Source organism: Dreissena polymorpha, chromosome 4 (assembly GCF_020536995.1).
Source record: "Dreissena polymorpha isolate Duluth1 chromosome 4, UMN_Dpol_1.0, whole genome shotgun sequence".
Classification (NCBI taxonomy): domain Eukaryota; kingdom Metazoa; phylum Mollusca; class Bivalvia; order Myida; family Dreissenidae; genus Dreissena; species Dreissena polymorpha.
The window spans coordinates 92,948,334-92,961,744 of NC_068358.1; the positions used below are offsets into that span (position 1 = coordinate 92,948,334).

The window sequence follows — 13,411 nt, forward strand, 5'->3', positions numbered from 1 at the left end:
TTATCCAACGTTTGCTTTCAGGTGATGGTGGGTTTGCCTACCTAAAGCAGTGGCTATGGTGGGCCGGGATGATCATAAGTAAGTTTTATTGTACATAAGTATGAGTCGGTCGTTTGGAAAACCAGATATCAATGTGTGTAAATAAAAAAGTCTCTTCTGAAAAAGGTCAGGTATTTTGCAGGGAAGGTACAACAACAACAATTATACCATACTTGTAATAGTTTTGACTTATTATATTACTGAAGTAGCGAAGAAAAATAGTGTGCTGGATACTTATAGCAAATGTATGCTTCAAACACGTTGAAATCACACGTGCCAAACACGTCATACAAAAGGCGACGTCATGGGTCTTTACATCGTATAACGTAGGCTGATGTAGTCATTTATGTCACACATTTAATTCATATGGGCCTCGTCATGCGAAAACGGGTCTTATGCCATATGCGGTCAGCGTATCTCCAAAACAGCAATTGCATTCGCGCAGTCATATCAATAGCTACCCTGTCCGCTTATGAGACCACAAAACCGTGCGTGCCCTTATATCTGATAGGGTTAAATTCGATAGTGGAGTTTTTGGACATGCAGCTCATTCAATGATGCTTTTTGTGCAATCGGACTCGAGTTTCAGTAGTCGGTATTAAGTTTCTTAAATAATTCATATCGTTTTACACCGCAAACTCGAGTTCTGTTTCATTAGTTATTCATGCGTGATAGCGTTTAGCCTTTTTATTTACGCGCATGCTCTCTTGGAGATGTTTTTTCTCAAATTGTATGAAGTTATGAACCAATGATTTATTTTCCATCGATGCATACAATTTGTATGTAAATAGTCGGAAAAGCAAATGTAAGCAATATTAAACATTTAACTACTTAAGCAAGGGTGTTTTATTGACATATTTAAGAGGTCAAAATAAAGTTTCAGCTGAAGTTTCAATGTATAAGTATATTAAATTCAATGTATTTGATTTCATAGAAATTGATTTCTTTCATTTATCTACCCTCTGCTTTTGTCTTATCTATAAGACGCGCAAAAAATTTAGAGATACTTTTTTATGGGCTAAATTCTTTGGAACTCCAAATATTACCAATATAAAAAGTAGCATAATATTTGAGAGCGTCAACAAGTTGGACAACAAACTGCCTCCATTATTCTATACCCATTATAATATTAACTTTTTATTTGTAAGCATTAGCTCACAAATAATGTAAAAGCAATTTTGCAAATTAGTATGGGCTTAACTACGCTAAGAACCGTAACCCGTGACTGCCTGTGTGGATAACTGCAGTAAAATAAGCAGACGACGAACGCTTGAAGCGTCTGCTCTAACCACCCTATCTGCCTGTTTATAGTTCCCACTGGTACACTACATAGCGTGTATGTATTCAAAAGTATTTGACAGCTAGTAAGACAACGTTGGCCAGTCTAGTGTTTATTATTCAAATCTGTTCATATTGGCATCTTTCAGGGAAAACGGGGCTTAATGCATGTCAAATAAGATTAGCCTGTGCACACTGATTAGCTGTATCAATGATTTGAAGAAAACAACACATCTCGACCTGTGCTTTAAGATACACTGTTTATAAATTTGAATTGGTTGTGGTCATTTCAAACTTGCGATATAAAAAGCTTTAAACTAATTTTGAAAACTGAGTTGCGTCTAAGATTATACAACGGCGAAAAAATTCAGTGCCTTCAGCGCTTTGATTCACCCAAGTCTCCGCCTGTCTCATGCAGCACGTTTCCATTATAACGTCTCATTTCCTGTCACGCGCGTGTTCTCCGGTGGCGTGTTTCCGTAACGATTTGAATGCTCTGCTGTAATTTCCGGAACAAAACAACAGATCACAATTTGTGACACCGTAGGCTAAAAGAATTAATCACTAGTTGTCTGTAACATCGCCAAACGAAAAGGGTAGGTGGCTCGGCAAAACTGCTTTTGTTTAGCATTTTACTATTTTCCACTTTTATCAGTGTGTTCAATGACGCACAGAAGTCATTCAAATCTCTTTTCGCATTTGTGTGTGCTCTAATTTGGTGACTATGATCAAATTTACCAAAAACGTGAGTAAAATCTCAAACTGTAATGCTTTATAACAAAATCGCGTCGGCACGTATAATTAGGATAGGTCGAACATTTTGTATGCCCCCTTTCGAAGAAAAGGGGGTATATATTTTTCGCACTGTCCGTCTGTCTGTCAGTCTGTCACACTTTTCGTGTCCGCTCTCTAATTCAAATAGTACACATCCGATCTTTACCAAACTTGGTCAGAAGTTGTATCTAGACAATATCTAGGTCAAGTTCGAATATGGGTCATGCCGGGTCAAAAACTAGGTCATGGGGTCACTAAGTGCATTTCATTAACTTCTATCAAAGCGTTTATTGGGGGCATATGTCTTCCTATGGAGACAGCTATTTTTTTTACATTTATACGTTATTCGTTTCCAAGATCGATAAAATAACCCCACGCATCGCGGACCGTTTATTTGCCATTTCTTTGGAGCGTTATTGTTTAAATATTTGAGCAGACATTTTGTAATGGCGTTGATGTTTAACATCATTTTAAAATATTTAATTGTGGTGCACATGCACTATATAATTTTGAAATATCAAATAGTGGTTTCGCAATTTCATTTCAAGAGTCGCGTTGCTTAGATAACAAATTGCGTTCGATGTAATCAAATCCTTTGATTTTGAAATGCTTATTGGCAGTGAAATTATCGTATGACAAGCGATGATCTCAATGTAAATAGAAAAAAGAAGCAAAGAAGCGGTGTTGTCAAATAACTACCAAAGAACAACTTAGTATACCCGTGTTATAAATAGTTTTTAAAGTTTTTCGTATTTTAAATGAATAACCATTAACGTTATTTATATACATTAAATGTGTCATGTTTTTTACGTAGTACATGTAATTACTTTTTGTCAATCGCTGTTGACCATCTGGCGTATTTGTAAATACGGGCTCAATATAGAAATAGATCGAATATAGAAATATGATCGGGTGGTGTATTTAAGACATCGATCGTTTACTGCTTAATGGTATAGTTTCGCTTAACACTAAAGTTTATATAATAAATCAATATTCAAAGACATTTAATACCGCAACTTGTTGTGTAATGTATGTAACGCCATGTTCTATTTCCGTCATTGGCATTCGTTCTACTTTTTAGCGTCTCTTTATATATTTTTTTTTCAAATTGTTTGAGTTATGAACCAATAATTTCTATTCAATTCATGTATGAATTTGTGAACCAATAATTTGTATTCGATATGTATAATTTTATGAACGAATAATTTCTATTCAATCCATGCATACAATTTGTATGTAAATAGTCGAAAAAGCAAATGCAAGAAATATTAAACATTTCTAACTACCCAAGCAAAGGTCTATTATTGACATATTCAAGAGGTCAAAATAAGGTTTCAGGACAATGTCCGTGTAACAGTCCAAAATGGTAAAGGAAACTTATTCTAAGGATACGCACTTTTTTTACTACTGCGTGATCTAAATGAAACAAAAAATGCCAATTGTTATAAGACTGTTTGTCCCAATTGAAGGTGCATAGGGACTGAAATGTTGTACCTCATACGAGCCTAGCTTCGGGTAAACCGTGCTTATTGAATGAGCGTCTCTAATCAGCATGTGCAGTGCGCTAAGCTGAATCAGAGACAACGCTTTCCAACGAAACTAGATTTTCGTTAAGGGGGCAGGGGATATATTTTTGACCAAATTTTGAGTTCCGAAAGGCCGCAAACAGTCAAATCCATTGCATCAAAACAGAAAGTGACACAAGAAAGCCTTTTTGTGTCAGTGTCATAACATAGGCAATATATATTGAAAATACAACCAAAGACAAGGCTGGCTTCTTCACTTGTGAAACTATGGCCCTTGATCTTTCCCCCCACCCACCTTTTTTTTAATGAAAAATCGAGAAATTTGACCCATTTTATGGCATGCACAGAACAATCAAACATAATTCAATCCTAGTTTTGGCTACATTTCTCATTAATTTCATCCCTGTGCTTTGTTTATTTACCTAGAAAAGTGTCTCCCATACGTTTAGATTTTTCACAATTTACCTTCAAAGTTTTGTTCTGTTTCTGCAGCGTGAAATATTGACTTCCGACAAAAGTGAAAACCTCCTTTTTGAAGATTCAAAATTTCCTTGCTAGGGAGCTGAGGCTAGTTTTAATAATTTTTTTACAAAATTATGAGACATTCTTTCTACAACCTAACACAAGAAATACATCTTATAAATACCTAATTGATTTTTAAAGACCATAGGTAACATCTACCCTAAAGATCAGTAATTTTCATGGACCCCCCCTTTCACTGATATATCCCCTGCCACCTAAGAAGAGATGGACCCCCCTTTCACTGATATATCCCCTGCCACCTAAGAAGAGACTTGCTTTAAACAGAAATACTAAGTATCCATTACAGCGGAAATTGGCTACCCATATAGGCATGTGCAGCCCGCAAATGCAAACACTGAGATCTAAATCGCGCTCTAAATAAAACGGGCTAAATGCATGTGCGGTCTGCACATGAAGTTCTCTGTGATCTAAATAGCGCTCTGCATAAAAGGGACTAAATGCATTTGCGGTCTGCACATGTAGTGCTCTGCGATTCAGATCTCCGTGCTTGCCATTTTTTCTCATCCAAAGACTATTAAGTTCATGGTCTTTAACACGAAACTTTCTGTAATCGCATGCTTCATTAATATTATATTTGTACGTTCTCATCATGTTTCAGTGATCGTTGGTGAGATAATGAACTTCCTGGCCTACCTGTTCGCGCCGGCGACCCTCGTCACTCCGTTAGGGGCTCTCAGTGTCATCTGCAGGTAGGGGCTTACAATTCTCCTATTCTCCTATTGGAGACTTTGTGTGGATTACATGTTATAGTGAGCAGCGTTCTGGAAAATGTGAGCTAAATGCATGTGCGTAAAGGGTCGTCCCAGATTAGCCTGTGTAGTCCAGACAGGCTAATCATAGACAATACTTTCATTCTACAGTCGACTTTTGTTTAGAACATACATAATTGAAAAGAAAAAATCAATAAAAGCCTAAAGAATCATCCCTGATTAGCCTGTGTGGACTGTACTGGCTAATCTGGACGAAACTTCACGCACATGTATAACGTTTAGTTTTCCCAGAACAGGATTCAAATTGTTCGCGGATTAAAACTCACTGCCGCTTGGAGATGTTAGGATTGTTCGTCGTTTAAATACTCTCTACTCAATGGGAGGCATTATGCGCTGCATTTGTCCGACCAGTTTAAATGCTCTCTACTCAATGGGAGGCATTATGCGCTGCATTTGTCTATCCAGTTTAAATACTCTCTACTCAATGGGAGGCATTAAGCGCTGCATTTGTCCATCCAGTTTAAATACTCTCTACTCAATTGGAGGCATTATGCGCTGCATTTGTCCATCCAGTTTAAATACTCTCTACTCAATGGGAGGCATTATGCGCTACATTTGTCCATCCAGTTTAAATACTCTCTACTCAATGGGAGGCATTATGCGCTGCATTTGTCCATCCAGTTTAAATACACTCTACTCAATGGGAGGCATTATGCGCTGCATTTGTCCATCCAGTTTAAATACTTTATACTCAATGGGAGGCATTATGCGCTGCATTTGTCCATCCAGTTTAAATACTCTCTACTCAATGGGAGGCATTATGCGCTGCATTTGTCCATCCAGTTTAAATACTCTCTACTCAATGGGAGGCATTATGCGCTGCATTTGTCCATCCAGTTTAAATACTCTCTACTCAATGGGAGGCATTATGCGCTGCATTTGTCCATCCAGCTTAAATACTCTCTACTCAATGGGAGGCATTATGCGCTGCATTTGTCCATCCAGTTTAAATACCCTCTACTCAATGGGAGGCATTATGCGCTGCATTTGTCCATCCAGTTTAAATACTCTCTACTCAATGGGAGGCATTATGCGCTGCATTTGTCCATCCAGTTTAAATACTCTCTACTCAATGGGAGGCATTATGCGCTGCATTTGTCCATCCAGCTTAAATACTCTCTACTCAATGGGAGGCATTATGCGCTGCATTTGTCAATCCAGCTTAAATACTCTCTACTCAATGGGAGGCATTATGCGCTGCATTTGTCAATCCAGCTTAAATACTCTCTACTCAATGGGAGGCATTATGCGCTGCATTTGTTCATCCAGTTTAAATACTCTCTACTCAATGGGAGGCATTATGCGCTGCATTTGTCCATCCAGCTTAAATACTCTCTACTTAATGGGAGGCATTATGCGCTGCATTTGTCCATCCAGCTTAAATACTCTCTACTCAATGGGAGGCATTATGCGCTGCATTTGTCCATCCAGTTTAAATACTCTCTACTCAATGGGAGGCATTATGCGCTGCATTTGTCCATCCAGTTTAAATGCTCTCTACTCAATTGGAGGCATTATGCGCTGCATTTATCCATCCAGTTTAAATACTCTCTACTCAATGGGAGGCATTATGCGCTGCATTTGTCCATCCAGTTTAAATACACTCTACTCAATGGGAGGCATTATGCGCTGCATTTGTCCATCCAGTTTAAATACTCTCTACTCAATTGGAGGCATTATGCGCTGCATTTATCCATCCAGTCTAAATACTCTCTACTCAATGGGAGGCATTATGCGCTGCATTTGTCCATCCAGTACGTAAGTACGTCCGAATGTATGTAGGCGACTTCTGTGTAACTGCTGTTAGTTTTGCTCAATCGTCACGTCACTTGTGCATTATCTAAATGTATTATTAGCCGTCGTTAAAGGAATTTAGCCTTCGACCAGTTTTGGATTTATTATAGCCTTTTTTCTTTTTCAAGTATACCAAATCTACACACAGGTACACAACACCGGTAACTGACGCACGGAAGCTATTCTGATTTACTAAGAATAGCATTTTTAGATGTATGAATGGGATTGACCTAAATTTAGTATGCCGGTGAATCAGAGACGTAAACTTAAACTTGGAGACTCTTGTGAAAATGAGACAGTAGGGTCGAAGTTCTATCGGGTATATTATCAGTGGCCCACCTACATGTTTCTTTTTTACTCATATCTACGACATTCTTTGTTGAGTGTCTTATATGGCCTATATTAAGTGTCCTCTGTCGGATTGTCATACAATTTTGACGGGTTAAGACTGCCGATTGAACCTATGCTCAAGTGCAAACATTGTTAAGGCAGGTACATTGGACCTTCGCCAAATATTCTTGGAAAGGAAACTAGGATCATGTACGACTGACTCTTGAATGTTGACAGTCTCGCCTTTAAACTATGCTTTAAATATACTCTAAGTAAATATCAGATTACATTTAATTCATTAGGACAGAACACATACTTATCAGACATAAGTATAAATTCGTAAGCCACCAATAAAGACATTTTAGTAAGCTATAGTTTTTACGATACAAGGGAGACAAGTGTTTTATTACTATTCCACGATAATATAGTGTACGAGATGCGTAGTTCAAGTAACGAATTAATTTTTTTCCAAAACATTGCCTTTAATTATCTACCCATCTTATTAGTATCCATGATTCTTAGAAGACCCTTTGCTATAAACAGACAGTTATAAACACGTGCATTCTAGAGAAAAAAACAGCCGCATAAACTGTTTACTGTCTGATGTCTAACTTTGTTCATTAAGCCTAACGTACGAAAATACCGTCTCCGCAAAGATTGCTGTTATATGACTTCCCGGTTTAACGATTTACTCCATCGAGTCTAGAACATATGACGCGAATAACAATCTATAAAGGGTTGATCTTGAAAAGGTTTATCTATTTCACGCGCTTTAACTATACGATACACGAATGCCATGCAAAGCCATGGTGTCACGTATTCCGACCAAGCTAGAGGTACCGTCGTCATGTTTCAGCACGCTTTCTTTAAGAAGTGTCTCCAGCTCAACTTCTACTGTAATGATGATCATGTTTCTTAACTGAGGATATATTTTTAAACTTATTTATATTATAACCGCCAACCGTACCGCCGTCATGTTTCAGCGCGCTGATGTCCTCCTATTTCCTCAACGAGCGCCTCAACCTGCTGGGCAAGGTGGGTTGCGCTCTCTGCATATTCGGCTCCACCCTCATAGTCGTGCACTCGCCACAGGAGCAGGAAATCCAGACTATGGAGAGCTTGCTAGATCGTATACTCGAACCAGGTAAAGCATACACGATCGTTTAAATTGAGCGTCGTTGTTGGAGAATGGGGTTTAAATCATGTGCGTAAAGTGTCGTCCCAGATTGGCCTGTTTAGTTTGCAGGGACGACACACCTAGCTGGTATGGCTTTTTTTCGTCGAAATGAAGTATCTTTTCAGCAAAAAATCAAGTCTAGGCGGGGTTTCGTTCCTGATAAACATGTGCGGACTGCATAGAAGATATTGGTGCTCATAGATTATGGTTAATATTATGACGTGATGTAGATATGGCATACAGTGTTTAGTAAGACTGAACCGTTAATTGGACATTCAACATCTGTTAACAATTGACGTGAATGGTCAGGTAATTTTATCAACTGTGGATCTTATGCGTCGGATATTACATGTGAAAGCCACGTTACAACAATGGCAAAATTGGGTTGCATTATGCGGGCTAAATTCTTTTAAAAGAACATATATGAACAGAAATATACCTTATCAATGTACGAGAGAAAAACAACACGCTTCTGATTCATCTAGCTTAATCTTTTGCGAAAGATAAATATTTTATGATGAGTTTCTCAGTGTCATTACATCATAAATAATTGTACTCATAAAATATTACTTACATTTATAGAAGTAAATTTCTAAATTATCATATATTATTGATATTTTATCAATTGCAACTATTTCAGGTATAATTATCCTCTCGGTAGCCTTGATAGCCATAGCCCTGGTCAGCATTTTCGTCCTGGCCCCTAAATGGGGTCAGAAGAACGTGCTTGTCTACGTGAGCGTCTGCTCGTGTCTAGGGTCGTTCACCGTCATGGGGGCCAAAGGTTTCGGTGTCGCCATCAAAGAAACAATCAATGGCAGAAATGAGTTTGACAATTTCCTGACGTACGTGATGGCCGCAATTGTGATCGCGTGTAGTATGGTTGAGTTGGTTTTCCTCAACAAAGCATTGGACACGTTCAATACTGCAATAGTGACACCGACGTATTACGTGATATTTACGTCATGCGCCGTGATGTTCTCGCTAGTGATGTTCAAGGAATTCGGTAACATGACCGTGGAGGACATTATAGGTTGTGTAATCGGGTTCTTAGTCATCGTGTCGGGTATATTTCTCCTGAACGCGTTCAAGAACATGAACATTTCACTGCGCAATTTGCCCAAGGCTCAGAAGACCGACCCAAACACCGCACAAAACGGTGACGCAATGGGCGTTGCCCATGACGACCATCATCTTCTCGAGGAGAACGAGAATCTCAGTCATGATGAAGAGACCGCTATTAATGACTGCCCGCCGCAGACGCCTTTCCCCGACGAGGAACCGGATGTAGATATGTTCATGTTGGAGAGGGACAAAATGACAGACGGGTTAACAACGGACTCCAATAGTAATATATCGTACACTAGTAACGTGAACGGAAGTTTAGTAATGGAATGATTCTTGTGATATGTGGGTGTGTGTAGTGTAAAATGGGACGGGAAATCGATATTATGTGCATAATACTTACAAGTGTCATGTTGGAGACCTTGCGTCTGTTGCGATCGGATGCCTATAAAATGACTTAGTTCCTTCTTATAGGCGTGTATGAACACGTTACTGGTGAGCGTATGCGCTAGTGAACATTTTTCTGTGGCCATCATCAAATGGTGTTTAAAACAGATTTGAGAAATGGACAGTTGAAGCTCGCCTTTTCGATGGACATTTGATCATGATCAACAATAAAGGTCATTGTCAGTAAATATAGACACGTGGTTTTCGCTCAAAATCGAGTTTTATGTGTCTCGTACTTATTTTGCAAATTAAAAAAAACAATACTTAAAAGCTTAAATTTAAAATAACTTATCTATTAAACAATCAGAGAAGAGCAAGAAAAGTCGAGCGCGCTGTCCTCCGACGACGCACACTTAATTTAATACAATATAAAACTGTATTTGCTTTTTTTACTGACTGTGTAAAACATTACTATTTGAGTAATCAGACCATTGAAGTTATCAGAATTTTCAAAATTCTTTTTTTTGCAATGGTTTAAAAACCTATTTTATAATCGGAATTTAAAAATTAACATATAGTGATGCATTTTCTTATACGTTTTTAGAATTATTACACTGTATGTATTAAGTTTTATGAATTTGCATTGGGTATAGGTATCAACACACAATTCAAATGTTTAACGTCGTGAATCCTTGAAAATAGGTGTTTATTTTTAATTTGAAGATTCAGTTTTATTCTATTTTAAGGTTTTAATGGTCGGTGTATTTCGAGATATATCAAATTGTAAAACAGTAGTTCTATAAACGTATTGAAAAAAAACTATTAGTAAAGAACGAATTGTATTTTAATACTAACTGTTCAGTGAAAGGGAGGCAACTTAAGTTCAATGTTATGCACATGTTAAGAGACAATCTGATTTCGATGGATGGACCTCAGAACTCAATTGTGATATGCACATTTCATGTCATTAATCATATTTGTAATTTATTCATTCACTTTGATTGAAATCTAATTTCTTTGTAGATGCTTTGTACTTTTTTAGTGTTTTTTTTCGAGAATATAAACACAATTGTATACCAGTAATTCGTCTTTATAATAGTGCTCTTTCCTTTTTGTGTCATTACGTAGCTTAAGAATATATAATAAAACGGCTTAACTACTCATTTAACGCAATCCAATTCTAGCCTTAATTTGATTGTCTTACATTACAACCTAATTCATTCATTTTATTAACATTCAAGCACATTTTACAAATGCACATAGAATAGCTTTAATTCATCAGTTTCGCAATATGTTTTGCAATATACTGATCTGACTGTTTGACTTATATTGTGCTTAGTTTATTAAAAAAACTTACAAACATAAAAACAGCGACTTACACATTCTTATCACATCAAAGAAATATTTTACTTAGATATATTCTGTTACATGTACTTGTAAACACATCTTTGTTTTTAAACATATTTTTATAATTACCAACACTACACCAATATTTAGAGTAGTTGAAAATATCATCAAGAAAGAAAATTTTATAAAACTTTGTGTTTGCCGGTATTCGAACACGGGAACTTAAGTAGCAAAAGCAAACTCGATATCACTGCACCACAATGCACAATAACGGTTATTTTATACAAGCTAGGTTGGAAACACAAGTAAGGTATTTTCAGGTTAACGGCGGAGGGTTTATATATAATTTAACTGATCGATGAAGAAAGCTATATTTTAAACAGTTGACCAAAGGAAGGATTGTTGTTGTGCATGTTTTAATATAATGCACGTAGTCCCTTAAAATATGAACGAAAATATTATTTTTTTATAATTAATGTACATGATGCAGAATGTTATGCATTAACTGTAGGTTCTGTCCAAACTTTTTTGCCAAAAGTTTATAATGGCATTGCATACATATATTTTTACACAGTCTTTGAAGTTATTAAAAATATCCACTTAGATTAGTAATATCTCGTACATAAATTTGCTTTTTTTGTCAAAGAATAAATTTCAATTGTTTGTCAACTTTATCAAATTTAGTATTGCTTCATTAAAGAGCTAAATCAACTTGTTTTACCGATCTTAATAACACTGTTATTATTATTATTAATATTATTATTATTATTATTATTATATTATACGAATAATAGTACTACTACTACTAGTACTACTACTACTACTACTACTACTACTTCTACTACTACTACTACTACTACTACTTCTACTACTACTACTACTACTACTACTAATAATAATAACAGTTATGATGATAATCATTATTATCTTATTGTTTTTATTACTGTAAAACAAATTATTATTATTCGCGATCTCGGCCACATCAGCCCCTCTAGCACATGCGCACGCAGTCCTTAGTGAAATTTCTTGCGAATTCACGTGAATGCTCGTGAGATTGCATAGCTGTATCTTCGAGATGTATTGCTTTGAATGTGTCTCATGAGTTAACGGAAGCTATTTGTCAATATTTTTTTTCTGTACTTTTTAGGTTCTCAGTTTATTTACCGTGTACTTATTATTTTGCACAGTCTTTTAGGTGTACATATATGTGTTATAATAAAATAACTATTTTTTATCATTAAACATTTATTTTATGACTGCAGGCATTATGTATGTTTCGTTACGTTGCTGCAAGAATACATACATTTATAATTGTTATTCCAACAATCTTGTATTAATTTTTTTAAATACAAAGGTACATTCATTTATTGGTAGAAAATAAGTTGTTTTTGTCCTACTACTTAAAAGCTGGTTGAAGTTGTTTCTGAGACTAAATCAATCGAATGGAATAGATTTCTACAATGTAACTGTGTTGCATCAACTCATCAGGTTTATCGATTTTTATAATTGTTTTTTTTTGTAAAGTGATTTCACATGTTAATGAAGATTTATTTTACAATGTTCGGTATACTGAATTTGTGTGTGTGATTATTTAATTTTATCACGTATTGATGAACGTACTGTTGATATAATACTGTGCGTTATCAATATATATGACACTAATTCATCGACTTTTGAAATGATAGACCTTGGTCAGTTTTCATGATTTCAATTTAGCTGACCTTTATACCGTCATAGGTCGCAGTTTTGTTAAAAAAATGTGTAAAAGTTACAGCTGAATTTGATATTTTTATATGAATGCGTTTATGCCTTCGTATAAAACTATTAGTTCATTCAAACGTTTTAAAAACAGGATTTTTTAGACTTACATTGTTGCATTTTCTATTACACTGATTTTAATCCATGTTTTTACACAATTATTTTAGTTCAAATTTTATATTTACGTATTAACCATCATATATGTAATACGAACTACCATACTTAACGATGATATACCTGTGTATATAGTTTTGATTCGTTTGATTGTAGGATATCGTATATTAATTTATACTGAAAATCGCATGCTCGATAAGGTAGGATTAATGTTATTGATATGTGCTGATTAAGATATTCATGTAAATTAATGAGTACCTGTTGTATATTGTTTTTACGTCGACTCATAAATATACGAGCCTTTTAATATTTTGTTGTGTTGCGTGCCTTTAATGCATATCGTATTGTTTCAATTATTTATTTTTACTTCGTTCACACGCGTTGTTTTGTTGGTTTCATGGCCCATTTGTTCATCAGCAAGAATAAATAACGTTTAATGTATTTATATTGTTTAATCTTTAAGATTCATGTTCATTTTTTTATTATATTTTTTTGTAGGAAACAAAATT

General features: G+C 35.9%; 4 protein-coding genes across 10 annotated transcripts in view; all 4 read left to right on the forward strand.

Moving 5' to 3' along the window:
* The window catches only part of LOC127880186 (magnesium transporter NIPA2-like), a 36,188-nt gene extending 22,979 nt beyond the window's left edge, over positions 1–13,209 (forward strand). For all 5 annotated transcript variants that reach the window (XM_052427460.1, XM_052427456.1, XM_052427461.1 and 2 more), the window contains exons 3-6: positions 22–78; positions 4,759–4,849; positions 8,038–8,198; positions 8,872–13,209. In XM_052427460.1, coding sequence (XP_052283420.1) covers positions 22–78; positions 4,759–4,849; positions 8,038–8,198; positions 8,872–9,629 — 1,067 coding nt within the window. In that variant the 3' untranslated portion in view covers positions 9,630–13,209. The remainder of the gene's footprint in view (positions 1–21; positions 79–4,758; positions 4,850–8,037; positions 8,199–8,871) is intronic.
* The window catches only part of LOC127880183 (magnesium transporter NIPA2-like), a 266,381-nt gene that overhangs the window by 58,907 nt on the left and 194,063 nt on the right, over positions 1–13,411 (forward strand). The gene's annotated exons all lie outside the window — the stretch shown is intronic.
* The window catches only part of LOC127880185 (magnesium transporter NIPA2-like), a 247,351-nt gene that overhangs the window by 39,877 nt on the left and 194,063 nt on the right, over positions 1–13,411 (forward strand). The gene's annotated exons all lie outside the window — the stretch shown is intronic.
* LOC127880190 (magnesium transporter NIPA2-like) overlaps positions 1–13,411 on the forward strand; it is a 263,454-nt gene that overhangs the window by 22,737 nt on the left and 227,306 nt on the right. The gene's annotated exons all lie outside the window — the stretch shown is intronic.